The sequence below is a fragment of the Schistocerca piceifrons genome, chromosome 1, assembly GCF_021461385.2.
Source record: "Schistocerca piceifrons isolate TAMUIC-IGC-003096 chromosome 1, iqSchPice1.1, whole genome shotgun sequence".
In the NCBI taxonomy this organism is placed as follows: domain Eukaryota; kingdom Metazoa; phylum Arthropoda; class Insecta; order Orthoptera; family Acrididae; genus Schistocerca; species Schistocerca piceifrons.
Window position 1 is genome coordinate 459,591,403 of NC_060138.1, and position 14,941 is coordinate 459,606,343.

A 14,941-nucleotide genomic window follows, 5' to 3' on the forward strand; every position below is an offset into this window, starting at 1 on the left:
TTCAGACCCTTTGGCTTCCCTGGAGGATGGCAGACGGAGCTCTCCTCAGCTGCTACGAAGTCAAGCTGAGGAGAGCTCTGCCTACCATCCTCCAGGGAAGCCATGGGTCTGAAGATGGTTATATAAATATAACCAAAACTGGTCACCTATGTTATTGAGACATAAGTGTTGTGATCAATACTGAACTTTAGTTGAAATATAATTAGGAAAACTTACCAGGTTACCACTGAATATTCGAATTTTGATGTCAAAATAGAGTGAGAGTAGAATAAATGAAAGATTAGCTAGAGTTTATTCTAAATGAGTGCATAGATCTATGTTGGTATGTATACTGTTAGAACAGTATGTGATATAAATTTACATAATGATTGTATAAAATATAGCATGTTCGATATAAGGCGGGGGAATATGTAGTGCTTCGAGAATTTTGGAGTAAATTCTAGAACCACTCGGCCTTTCACCTTTTTGAACACCCGATATTTTAGAAGTGAATGGGAGAAACGAATACGCCCGACTGCGCATTGCCTATTTGTATGTGCAGGTCAGAAAACAGTTATGAGAAAAAGATGGACCCTGTGGCCAAATGACGGCAGACAAGTACCTGCTGTATGGTCCACAGAGTTTCTATGTATGGGTAGAGAAGAACAAGAAAAGTTTATGTAGTATTCCATGCTGTTTAGTGTCTATGTTGATTGTAAAAAGACTAATGAACAATTGAATATAGATTTCTATGTTCATTCATGTACTGGACTCGCTTGAGACTAGAGACTTTTGGATTTCTTCATGTCTTGGCTATGAACAAAGGAAGACACATGTGTGCTGTTTGAATATGTGTGAATGAGTCTAACGTTTAAGGAACAAGTTATCTTGCAGAAGTTATTGTCTGTGAAAGTTGAAAATATAAAGTGACTGAACTGAAAAGTATATTCTATGAATACCCAAATTATTTCAAGAATAGAGAAGTAGTTTAATAAATTCCTTTAACCAGCTGTAGTCTACAGAGAAGAAGCTTTTGGAAGATCGACATAGCTGATTACCCACAGAAGAGGATCGGCTACACACTACGTGCAAGTTAACTGAATTGAGAGACATGTGTGCCTTGCAACCCAATACCACACTGTCTCTTGTCGTCCAAAAAACGTTAGAAACTGAACTGGAATACTCTTGAAGATAGACAAGAACTAGCTTTAAATGATGACTTCAGGAAAATACCATCACTCACATAGAGAGTGTGAGGACAAGATTAGAATAATTACAGCAAAGCACAGAGGCATTCAAACAATCATTCTTCCCACGCTGCATACGTGAATGGAACAAGAAGAAACCATAATAGCTGGTACAATGGGATGTATCCTCTGCCATGCACCTCATAGTGGTTTGAAGAGTAGAGATGTAGTTACAGAGGTAGGGGTAGATGAGCATCCATGTGCACAGTATATGTCAGAAGCCAAACTTGTCTATAAATAATAGTATAATGCCAAAAAACCTTCACAGTCTGGTTGGAGTCCAGGCAGTGTATGCAATACAACACAAATCACATCAACAGAAGAACAAGAGTGGATTAGCTGTTGAAATATTGTGCAGAACACTGGAATCAACAACTTGGCTGAAAACCCAAAAGCACAACATTAATCAATCACATCAAGAAAAACCTGGTACTTAAAACTGTTCTTGTTGTATTAAGCTATCTTCTCATAATATTCTGTTACATTTACTGCACTTTTATGTTTCTATTCCCTTTCCTTTTTCTGTGCTTGATGTTTTGTCTTCAATAGAAATTGCAAGAAAGCTTATTGCATTCTGCACATTTCATTCCATCATTAATAGATTAAATACTTATTTTAATAGAATCTTGCTTTTTATATGCTATCTTTCTGATTACAGCCAATAAGTTATCTGACAGTCTTCAAATTGTAGCATGTTGCAAATTTAATATGATTCAAAAAGACAGTTAGTAATTAAAGTTCTTTAATTAATTTGGTGAATACTTCAGAAGAAATACATGAACTCACCATTTTCAATTGAAACCAGGCCATGTCGAATAAGAAAATCAACTATTACTGGGCAACTTGTTGTTTTGAAGTCTGGAGAGAAAACTTTTTCAAGGACATCCTAGAAAGGAGAAAAAGATAGGAGATTAAACTCACTGCTCTGTTTGTCACAAAAATGAGTGATACACATCCAACCATGGAAATAAAAAACAAACAATTAAATAGCACAGATTACTACATGAAGACAATACTAAATTGACTATAGACAATGATATATGTAACACATGGGTAAGCTATAAGATCACCATCACACCCTACCAGAAGGTAGCAAAGTAGAAACAGATCTTAAGCGATCTACCAAATCATAGACTTCTTTCCTTAACAAATGGTCTAAAGTAAATTCAAGGTTATGTTCTTTGTAGTCTTTTGCTTCTCCTTTTCCCTTCTTACTTTTAGTCCCAGTTCATTGTTCACTTGATATATCCATTTAAGTCTTAGAAACTTAGTATTCTTTGACAGCACAACATTTTAATGGTTTGTAGTTTTTTATTGCCTGAACTGCCCATGGTCAACGTTTGACTTGCAAATAATACTGTACTCCCAACAAACACTTTCTAGAATGCCTCCCCCTCTTCTATCCAAGCATTTCATACTTGTCGATCTCTTTTACTGGAGAAAACTTCTTCTCAAACAACCTACTTTTTACATCTTCCTTGCATAATCAGAGCTTTGTTATGGCAGTTTCTTCACTTCTTTGATTATAATGTCATTCTTGGTTTTGACGTTAACCAATTTGATGTTAGTTATACTAATCAACATCATCACTGCTTATTCTTAACCCATACACTATGGAAAGTATGCCATTCAATAGGTCTCCTACGTCTAAGGGATTTGTTGTCTGTGAACCTTAGCATCGATACTGGTTCATTATGAGCTTCAATTCTTCTTCCAAAATTTCCTGTGCCTTCCATCATAGCTTCTTTGCTGTAAAAGTTAAACAACAATGGTAGTAAGCTCCAGACCTTCTTAAGATGAACTTATCTTTTTCAAGCTTTCTTTTTCAATCTTTCATTTTTTATGGTTCACACTTGGTTTAGTTTATTTCTCTGTCTATGCACTATAGCTTCACTCATCTCAGCACAGTAGCAAACACATCATCTCACCCAACACTCTCAAAAGCTTTCTATAAAATTGCTAGGAGGATATAAGGATTTCTTTTGTCTTTCCATTACTAAATGCATAGTCTACATTGTTTCCCTGATATCTTTTCCTTTTTAAAACACAACTTATCCAGTGCCCCATCAACTTTTCTTTCTTTTCTTATGTATACAGGGTGTTACGAAAAGGTACGGCCAAACTTTTAGGAAACATTCCTCACACACAAATAAAGAAAAGATATTATGTGGACATGTGTCCGGAAACGCTTAATTTCCATGTTAGAGCTCATTTTAGTTTCGTCAGTATGTCATGTACTTCCTCGATTCACCCCCAGTTGGCCCAATTGAAGGAAGGTAATGTTGACTTCGGTGCTTGTGTTGACATGCGACTCATTGGGACAGTACTAGCATCAAGCACATCAGTACGTAGCATCAACAGGTTAGTATTCTTCACGAACGTGGTTTTGCAGTCAGTGCAATGTTTACAAATGCGGAGTTGGCAGATGCCCATTTGATGTATGGATTAGCACGAGGCAATAGCCGTGGTGCGGTACGTTTGTATCGAGACAGATTTCCAGAACGAAAGTGTCCCGACAGGAAGACGTTCGAAGCAATTGATCGGCGTCTTAGGGAGCACGGAACATTCCAGCCTATGACTCGCGACTGAGGAAGACCTAGAACACCGAGGACACCTGCAATGGACAAGGCAATTCTTCGTGCAGTTGACGATAACCCTAATGTCAGCGTCAGAGAAGTTGCTGCTGTACAAGGTAACGTTGACCACGTCACTGTATGGAGAGTGCTACGGGAGAACCAGTTGTTTCCGTACCATGTACAGCGTGTGCAGGCACTATCAGCAGCTGATTGGCCTCCACGGGTACACTTCTGCGAATGGTTCATCCAACAATGTGTCAATCCTCATTTCAGTGCAAATGTTCTCTTTACGGATGAGGCTTCACTCCAGCATGATCAAATTGTAAATTTTCACAATCAACATGTGTGGGCTGACGAGAATCCACACGCAATTGTGCAATCATGTCATCAACACAGATTTTCTGTGAACGTTTGGGCAGGCATTGTTGGTGATGTCTTGATTGGGCCCCATGTTCATCCACCTATGCTCAATGGAGCACGTTATCACGATTTCATACGGGATACTCTACCTGTGCTGCTAGAACATGTGCCTTTACAAGTACGACACAACATGTGGTTCATGCACGATGGAGCTCCTGCACATTTCAGTCGAAGTGTTCGTACGCTTCTCAACAACAGATTCGGTGACCGATGCATTGATAGAGGCGGACCAATTCCATGGCCTCCACGCTCTCCTGGCCTCAACCCTCTTGACTTTCATTTATGGGGGCATTTGAAAGATCTTGTCTACGCAACCCCGGTACCAAATGTAGAGACTCTTCGTGCTCATATTGTGGACGGCTGTGATACAATACGCCATTCTCCAGGGCTGCATCAGCGCATCAGGGATTCCATGCGATGGAGGGTGGATGCATGTATCCTCGCTAACGGAGGACATTTTGGACATTTCCTGTAACAAAGTGTTTGAAGTCACGCTGGTACGTTCTGTTGCTGTGTGTTTCCATTCCATGATTAATGTGATGTGAAGAGAAGTAATAAAATGAGCTCTAACATGGAAAGTAAGCGTTTCCGGACACATGTCCACATAACATATTTTCTTTCTTTGTGTGTGAGGAATGTTTCCTGAAAGTTTGGCCGTACCTTTTTGCAACACCCTGTATAGCTCTGGTCAGCGCTCTAGAAGTGTTAGCACCAAGTGAGGTTGCCTAGTGGTTAGCACACTAGACTCACTTTGAGAGGATGGCAGTTCAAACCCCCATCTGACCATCCAGATTAATTTTCCCATGATTTCCTTAAATTGCTTAAGACAAATGTTGGATGGTTCCTTTGATGATGATGAAGATGATAATTTATGGTGGAGAGTGCTAAGCAGCTAGGTCATCAGCACCCTTGCATTAATGTTATACTTAAGAAGGTTTTCATAATCTGTGGAAGGAGATCAATAAACTGGAAAACTATGTTTTGATCCCACCACAGGAAACATACAGCAACACCAGGAAGGTGAGGTTCAGAAAAGCCCATAATAAAACCCCAGCAAGACACAGAGGGATAACTAAATGAAATCATGGAGAAAATACCTGTAAAGACGCTGTTAAGAAAGAGACAGATAAGCATGGCTGGATGACGACTTAGAAATAATACGTGACCCAGCCACTCTGTGACACATTAAGATTGCACACCAAGTATTTTGGGAAGAATTTCGGACACGCACAAAATTTTAAGACATGAACAACTCTCATCTCGTTATCAGTTAAAATAGAGGGAAGATCCCGTGGGAGACCCAGTTCAACCCTCAGGCCGTCATATAAAATGCACTCACTTAAAATATGCCATACTGACAGCTGTGTACTGCATCACTGACATACTGGGGGCTCCTCCCAACATAAGAGGAAGCCGTGTGTCAATGGTCAATGTCCTACTCTAAGCCGAGTAAGGGCTACTTCTTCACACCGTTGCGAGCAGAAGGAGGTGATCCATGGTCGCACTGAAGTCTTGATGGAATGTAGTTTATTGTTCCTCATTTCCAGCCTCTGTGACTCCCACCAACATATGGCCTTCCTGGTCACAAATGAAGTGACAGCCCCCAGAGGGACTGAACAGCTGGCAGGAGGAGGAAGGGAGCAAGCCTACTTAGCAGCAGCATCGAGTTTGTTTCCCTGGATGCCTATGTACCCTGGAATCCAGCAAAAAATGATTTCCTTGTTTTCCTGTGCAAGAGAAAGAGAGCGTCCTGCACTTGTTGCACCATCTCATCTGCTGGGTACATCTGCCGAACAGCGAGAAGGGCACTTTGAGAATCAGAGCAGATGATAAATTTTTTGTCAAGGCGCTGTCTCATCTGCTCCATTGCCCTCAGGATAGCAAACAATTCCACATAATAAACTGAAAACTGCTCTGGGAGTCCTAGCCTGAGGATAGTGTTGGGGAACACGACAGAACAACCGAAAACATCTCCCTGCTTGGAGCCATCCGTGTAGACGGTGATAAAATCTGGGAGGCTACATAAAATTTCATTAAATTTAATTTTAAAAACATGGTCTGGGATACAATGCTTCTTGTAAGCAGTCAGTTCTAAAAGCAATCTAGGCCTTGGTAGTAGCCAGGGGTATGCCCTACTCCACCACTGGCTTTGGACTTTAATGCCCCCCCCCCCCTCCCCCGCACCACTAATAATTCAAGGCTCTCCATTGCACGGAACCCAAATGGCCGTGTTGCTTGTGGTCAATGATCGAACTGCCGTTCCAGTGGTGGCTGAACAACGTAACTGGATGCTGGCGATGTAGGAATGGACAATGCTTATATGCTTGGTGTACCATGAGAAGAAGACGTCAAATAGACAGCGGAGGCTCACCAGCCTCCACACACAAACTAACAACCGGGCTCGTGCGATAGGCCCCTTTTGACAGCCTAATACCCTCGTGGTGAACTGCATCCAGCATTTTAAGGTATGAAGGCCTTGCTGACCCATAAATCTGGCATCAGTATTCAAGCTGGGGTCACATAAAGGCCTTATAAAGTTGGAGCAGACATGCTCTGTCAGCTCCCCAAGACCTATGACTAAAACGTTTAAGGATGTTCAAGGCCTTGAGCATCTCAGTTTCAGTTCTTTAAGGTGTGGCAACCATGTTAACTTCTCATCAAAAAATAAGACCCAGATACTTCACCTTTTCCTTAAAAATGAGATCAGTGTCCCCCAGTTTTAAAACAGGCAAATTTAACAGAGAGTGGGAACGATTAAAAGCAACACAAACTGTTTTCTCTAATGAGAATTTAAAACCTGTGGTGCGAGACCATTCCTCCAACCGTCTGATTGTCAGTTGCAATTGCTGAGTTGCTGTGGTGAGGCAGGAGGATGCACAGAAGATGGAGAAGTCATCCACAAATAAGGAACATAGTACTGGGCATCGCACTGTGGTTGTAATACTATTGATTGCGATGGCGAAAGCCGTGACACTTAAAACACTCCCTTGAGGGACTCCATTCTCCTGCTTAAAACGGTCAGACAAGACATTCCCAACCCAGTATCTAAAATATCTGTCCGAGAGAAAGGATCGTATGAAGGTCGGAAGACATCTATGGAATCCCCACTGATGGAGCTGCGACAAAATATTATGCCTCCAGGTAGTATCGTAGGCCTTTTCCAAATCAAAGAAAACACTGATAAGGTGTTGCTTATGAAGGAAAGCTTGTCAAATTGCAGCTTAGAGTAGGGTCTGGCTATCGAGAGTGGAGCGATACCTCCTGAGCCCACACTGGGAAGGACTGAGTAGGGACCTGGTTTCCAGAACCCACATTAGGCGCCAACTGACAATACGCTCCAGTGTCTTTCCTACGCAGCTTGTCAGGCTAATACTACGGTAACTACCAGGATCTGTCTGATCTTTTCCTGGTTTTAAAATTGGGATTAAAACAGATTCCTTACACGAGTTGGGAAAGTTGCCAGTTATCCAAATTTTATTGAAGAGCTGAAGGAGAACTTCCTTTGACCATTGGTCCAACTGCTGTAACGTGCTATAGGTTATCTGGTCGTTTCCAGGGGTCGTATCACAAGCAACTGACAATGCGGAATCCAGCTCCCACAGAGAGAAAGGTTGGTTGTATTCTTCCATGTTGGTGGAATGGAAATTGAGATGAGCCTTCTCCTGTGCCTCCTGAAATTGACGGAAGGTGGGATCCTGGCTGGAATCGGCCGTAATGAATTTACATGATTCAGCCATTGTCTGAGCTATATCCATTGTTGATGTTACAAGAGACCCTCCTAATGGTTACCCATACTTTGCATGCAGGTGTGGACCTATTGATGGAGTTCAGGAACTCTTGCCAAGACCTCTGCTTACCCCCCCTCGAATTATTCTCCTCGCCTTTGCATGTGCCATTCGAAAGTTTGCAAGATTCTCATCTGTAGGGCATTGATTGAATCTGTGCATTGGTGCCCTCCTGTTCCTGATTGCAAAGCGACACTCATCATTCGACCAAGGGACAGGTCGCCTCCTAGGCACTTCCACAGACTTTGGGATGGATGCATCAGCAGCATGGTGAATCACAGCTGTAATGTGATCCACCCAGTCCTGGATGCCGTCACATTGCTCAGAAACAGCTAACTGCCTGTAAAGCATCCAGTTAGCCTTCTTCAATAACCATCTCAGTGGCTCTCTTTCAGGATCTGCTCCATCAGGCAGATGGATCCAGATTGGGAAATGGTCACTACCATGAACTTCATAGTCCACTGCCCACTGAGCAGTGTCCCCAAGAGCAGGTGAGCAGAAGGAGAGGTCTATAGCTGTAGACGAACCTGTAGCGGTGCTAAAGTGTGTGGCTTGACCCATGTTCAGCAGTATAAGATCTGTTGTGTGTAGCATATCCTCAAGTACCCGACCCTTGGGGCATGTGGTGTTAGAGCCCCATAGTGCACTGTGTGCATTGAAGTCCCCAAAAGGAGAAAGGGTTGGGTTAGTTCATCAAGAAGACGAGTGAGGACCCTACTATCAAGAGGCTCACGGGGTGGTAAGTACACAGAGCACACTGTGATGTCAACATGGGCCACTATCCAAACAGCAACCATTTGTAGTGTTGTTGTTAAGGGAATAGGTGAGGACTTAAAAGTGTCCTTTATGAACACTGCAACCCCACCTTTTGCCCTGTCACCAGTAAGGTCGTAATTTCTATAAAGGTGATAACCTCCAGTACAGGTGTGTCAGTCTCTTTAAAATGAGTCTCTTGAAGGCAGAGGCAAAAGATTCTGTCCTGTACAATGAGTCTCAGTTCCACCAGATGAGTCCTGTACCCATTTATATTCCATTGAAGTCTGGGAGCCATTTCATCAATATGGTCTTGATTTATCCCTGTATTTGTGCCAAGGTGGTGAGGCGTTTGTAGAGTGAGGCAGGGTTTTGGGGCTGACTGGGTCTGGTGATGAGGCATCAAAATCCATGATGTCCTCATCATCAGTCAGACGAGCCAGAATGATATCTGATGGTGCCCAGGTCAGCTTTCGACCTATATGTTGGGATCCTTTCCCTGCTCCCTTCCTCAGCAAGGATGAGGGGGGATAGGGGGCGGTGACAGCCACTTATCTTCGAAGAAACTTGGCGTTGAGGGACATTCAGCTTTTGGGGTGCCTTCGGGCTGTGCTCTGTGGAAGCATTACTGGTCTCTTCCATTGTAGCTGTTTGAATAGCTATGTCTTTCACTTTACTTTGGCACATACAGGTGCAAGTACAGGTGCTAGAGGTGGATAATGGAACACTGGACGTCGTCTGAGTCGAAGCATCAATCTTAGTAACAGGTTTCTGCACCAACAAAGCATAAGAAGCGGCAAAGACAGGGGGTTTCATCGCCTGATAGTCCTTTTTGGCTTCTGCATACAGGATCCGCAGTCACTTTGATTTCCTGAATTTTGGGTTCCTCTGCAAAAACAGGGCAGGCTTGACTCCAGACTGGGTGGCTTCCAGAGCAGTTAATACAGACTGCTGGAGATGGACAGTCAGCCCCAGCTTCATGGGCTGCCCTTTCACACTCCCCACAAGTCACTTCGCCTTTGCAACTCAGCACTGTATGGCCAAAATGCTGGAATTTGAAGCATCGCATAGAGTTAGGTACATAGGGCCAAACCCTGAGTCAGAGGAAACCGGCCATGATGTGTTCAGGTAGCGTTGGGGAATTGAAGGTCACAATAAAAGTGGCAGTCTTCTCAGGCTCTCCATTGTTCTTGTGTGTCCTTTGTTCCACCTCTCTAATCCCCTGTGGTGCCTATTCTTGTTTGAGTCCAGCAACTTCTATATCCATAATATCACCACCTTTGCTGGAGTTATGCAACTCGACAATGATGTCGTACTCACCCAATTTCTGTGACTTCTTAAGGAGTTTCACCTGCTTTGCCCAGTTAGTCTCAACAAGCAAAGGACCATTGCGCAACCGCTTAATAGGCTTTAGGGTACCAGCTAGCCCTTCTAAGCCTTTATGGATATAGAAGGGGGACACTTTTTCAAACATCACCTCCTTCTTCTTAATCACTACAGAGACATTATGATTCACGACTCGTTGAGCCCCGTTACTGACAACAAGTTGATTATCAGGAGGACTAGCCTCCCTCATTCTTTTTGATGAATGGGTGTGAGAACTCCCAGGCGGTACACCCTTCCCACTGGGAGGAGAAGAAGAAGAAGAAGATTTCGAGGGTTCCATCTCGGTCCCACGAGCAGCTAGGTAAATAAGGGTCCACTCAGACAGAGCCCCGCATGCCTGAGTAAGCCTTATACAACTGAGGTGCGGCAGGTTCCCCAGAGGTTGCCCACTAACGACTGTTCCACCTCAACAGCCATGCATCTCATCAGTGCGCAGCACACCTTGAGATTGATTTTTTTTTTTTTTTCCTTTTTTCATAGAGGTTTATTCCATCCTCGCATCCCGTACGGTCAAGCCATGATCCCCATTCCCTGTGACACACAACGTTCCACCGCCGCGCCGCATGGTGGTCGCTGAAGCATGCCCAGTGCCTATGGTTACAGGAGACTGGCAGCGCTTACCAGTCCCCAGCTCAGGAACCCTGGTGTCACCAAGCCCGAACCCAGCAAATGAATGCCAAGCCCCTGGGGGCGGTTCCTTTGAAAGGAAATGGCTGATTTCCTTCCCCAATCTGAGCATGTGCTCCATCTCTAATAGCCTCGTTGTCAACGGAATGTTAAAAACTTATCTTCCCTTCCTTCCTTCTACAAATGTAAATATCAGACAGATCATACAAAATTTTTTGCATTTATTTTCTTGTGCCTTCTTTGGCAAGGTGAAGATACAGTAAGCTAAATGTTTCACAGATTTTTGACACCACCTCAAATATTTTTACCATTGCCATAGCTGCCTCAGATTTCAGCAGCTCTGAAGGTATATGACTGAGACCTTCTGACTTGTTTAAGCCAATATGATTCAGTGTTCTATCAAACTCTGAGTGATATACTAAATCATCTATTTTTTCCATATCGATTTCTGTCTCCTCTTATTTCACACTTCAGAACAATTCTGCATCATGCTGGTTTACAATGTATGTACAAAACAGAGATTGCAGCTTGTAGGGTAATATATTTCCTTTATTACTTTTCAGAAGCATGTTTATAATCATCTTGTTCCCAAGATTATAAACATAATCTGATGAGTAATTATCTTAGAATGAATGACAACAGACTGACCAAAAGAATTTTGTGTTTTGATATCTCAATTAAGGACAACTGGCCACTCCAAACTTTGACATCTTCAGGATTTTGGGATTGCAGGCGATATGGTACCGGGTAGAAATGTACACTGTCAAGATCATCGGTTTTCAGGCAAACTGAAAACTGGAGCTACCAGAACCTGGGCAGAAGAACGTGATGAACACTTCAGTGAAAAGATGAAGAGATTTTAGGAGGAGAAGAAAGCAAATTTGTTAGCTAAATAAGCTAAATTTTGCACCTCAGTTGGGGACAACAATGTAAAAACCACCATCTTGTTCTCAATGTCTTTAAAGATCTGTTCCATCAAATCTGATTTAGCTCCTTTACACATCTTGTTAATTTCATTCCTAAACACCCTAAATTGCTATCTCATTCTTGGTATTCCCATATTTTCTTCTTTCATCCACAAACTGGGGTATTTACAGATCCATTCATGATTTTTGTGCCTCTGTTTCCACAACACATATGGTGTCCTGACTTGTCTTAATTATTTCCCAACTTAATCTTTGCAGTTTTATTGCAACCACCTCATCTCATACTGTTCTGTCCCTCACTTCACAGTATTCACTCTTTTTATAAACCTGAATTTCAGCTGACTTCATTCTTTTCTTAGGATTCTGAAAGATGGTGCTTCCTGCGACAAGATGAAGCCTATCAAAGAACTGTTGAAATCTCACCCATGACTCGTTTCTATACACCAGCCCATATTCTCTACTAATTTTGCTTTCAATTATATTCCCTATTATAGCACTACAGTGATGTAGGACCAACAAATTTTCATTGTCCTCCACATAATTTATCACTTATTTTGTTTTTCATATGATATTCTTATTTCTTAATTATCAGCTTATTTTGTGGACACTTACAGCTCTACAATAGTGACTGGTATTAGCTCTGGTCTGATCACCGCATTGCTCAAAATAATTTATCCTGTTACCTATCTTCTTATTCATAATGATGCCATGCTATGTTACACAGTTAAGTGTTGATGTTATCATAATTATTTTTAATCATCCAATCACCTGACTATAAATTTTTGTCATTTTACATACCTCATACCTCTTCTCATGTTTTTCAGGAAAAAATGAGTTGGACACAGTTTTTGTGTCTTTAATCCAGTGGTTTCAATTGACTATGATGCTTCTGCATTTAAGAGTCATTTCTCATCCTTAGGACTTGATGATGACATGAAAATCCTTTCCTCTTCTTCCTCTCACTCTCTTCTGGCAAGGCCATTGGCAGAATAAAGGTGACTCCTTACATCGTTGGCCACTGCCAGTTAGTCATTGGCCTCCACTGATGAAGTACTAGGAGACTAGCATGCAACATATTTAACTTTTCTGTTCGTGGTCTCTGTTTAATTCTCAAATTCTTTGAATGTTTCTGTGTGCTTGCAAAGTTTAATCTTTAAATTCATTGAATGTTTTTGTATTTGAGAGGTATAGTATTGCATTTTAGGAACAGTAACGTGTATATTTGTGCCGTCTGTAGTGCAATAGCCATTTGTTTGTTTTGGAGACCAGTAAGCATAGACTACAGCTCAGTATGCTGCCAGACTAAAGAGTCACATACCGTATTTAGCTTTCCCAGTTTGGTTTCATACTTTAATTCTAAAATTAGTAGTAGTAGTAGGTTGGATAGGGTGTGTGCATGCTGTGCTTTAATGCAGGAGGAGCTGGCCGCAATTCATGAACACTTGAAGATGCTTATGGCCACAGTTAGTCACCAGGCTGCTGCATCAGGGTGTAATGGTGGCGGAAAACTGTCACATCCCATGGGACACCTCAGGTGTCACATGTTTTGACTACAGGTTCTGCTGTTGAGGCACCTTGCATTGTATCCGATGCCCCGTGTGGCTATCAAGGGTACAGGGTGCAGCAGGACACCCTCAGTTCTTACGGATGGCTGGCAAAATTGGTGAAGACTGCTAGCCTCATACACAGGGTGCAAGTAGAGCTCACAATTTGCAGCACTGTACTCACAGCTGATCGGAGTCCTTTGGTCTGGAGCTGAGTGGAAGGTTTCAGCCAGAGGTTCCATCAATTCTGTGACAGTCATGGCTGCAGGTTTCTGGACCTGTATTATGGGGTGCAGAGTTGCAGGACTCCACTTGATATGTCACAGGCACATTACACGAAGGAAGCAGTGGAGTACTTGCAGGGTGTGCACAGCCCCCCCCCCCCCCCCCTTTTTTTTCCCCAGGTGATAGTTTGTGGTCATCTGGTGAATGCTTTCCAGTCAGTATGCAGAGTGTGAAATGAGATCGCATACAAAGTAGAGACACTCCAACTGTCAAAATTTTAACAGTAAGATATCAAAGTTTTCGAAAGAAATTCCTGAGCTACTGCCCTTCAAGAGAATTGTCATGCTCAACTTATTCGTGGAACTGAGAGCTGACTGAAATCCAAATAGAAAGCTCTGAAATATTTAGTGAGGCATGCAACATATATGGAAAAGACGGAATAGACACCAAAGGAAGGAGCGTTGCAGAACTAAGAGCTGTCTGAAACCCAAAGTAGAAAGCTCTGAAATATTTATCAAGGCATGGAATGTATACTGAAAAGACAGATTAGATACCACAGGAGGGAAAGTGTTCATTGCTATTGACAAAAATATTGTGTATATTGAGGTCAAAATTGAGTCAGACTGTGAAATTATATGTATATGAGTAGCAGACCTTGGTGAACTTGGTTAATTAGCATACGTTTTTACTGGCCACCTCATTCTGCCATAACAGCTGCAGAATCATTTAAAGCAAGTCTACACTCAGTAGTGTGGGAACACCTAGATCATACTGTATTATTTGATGGCAAGTTTTATCTACTGAGTGTAGTCTGGGATGTCTATGAATTCACTGCAGGTGGTATGGATAGACAGACTTGCGAAGCACTTTTGAACACGTTTTCTAAAAAGTGCCTTGAACAACTAGTTAAACATTCCATCAGCAGAGTCAGTACAGAGACAGGGATTAGTGATCATGATGATGTCATAATGCAATGATCACTAAAGCAAATAAATCTGTCAAGAAGGCTAGGAGAGTATTTATGCTACAAAAAGCAGACAAGCAGTTTTTAGCATCCCTGTTAGACAACGAATGGATATCACTTAGCTCCAATATGATGGATTTAGACGAATTATGGGCAAGTTTAAACTGACTGTAAATCACACTCTGGAGACATATGTTCCAAGTAAGTGGATTGAAGATGGAAAGGACCCTCCATGGTTTAATAATCAAATTAAAAATATGCTAAGGAAACAGAGATTGTTATGCTTTCAGTTAAAAAAAAGAAAGCACCAATGTTGGGATGCAACAGTTCGTAGAAATTCGTGTATCTGATCTGTAAGACGATCAATGTGTGAAGCAAACAACTTCCACCACCATACCTTAGCGAAATATCTTGCCATGAACTTGAGAAAATTCTGGTTATATGTAAAATCACTAAGTGGGTTGAAGACTTCTATCCAGTCATTCATCAACCAATCTGTTTTGGCAATA

The 14,941-nt window shown here is 42.1% G+C and overlaps 1 protein-coding gene across 4 annotated transcripts in view; it reads right to left on the reverse strand.

Moving 5' to 3' along the window:
* Positions 1-14,941, reverse strand: part of LOC124793147 (uncharacterized protein YJR142W) — a 287,324-nt gene that overhangs the window by 129,635 nt on the left and 142,748 nt on the right. For all 4 annotated transcript variants that reach the window (XR_007016578.1, XM_047257999.1, XM_047257997.1 and 1 more), the window contains one exon: positions 2,013-2,112. Coding sequence is in view for 3 of the 4 variants with exons in the window: in XM_047257999.1 (XP_047113955.1) it covers positions 2,013-2,112 (100 nt within the window). In the remaining variant the exon portion in view is untranslated. The remainder of the gene's footprint in view (positions 1-2,012; positions 2,113-14,941) is intronic.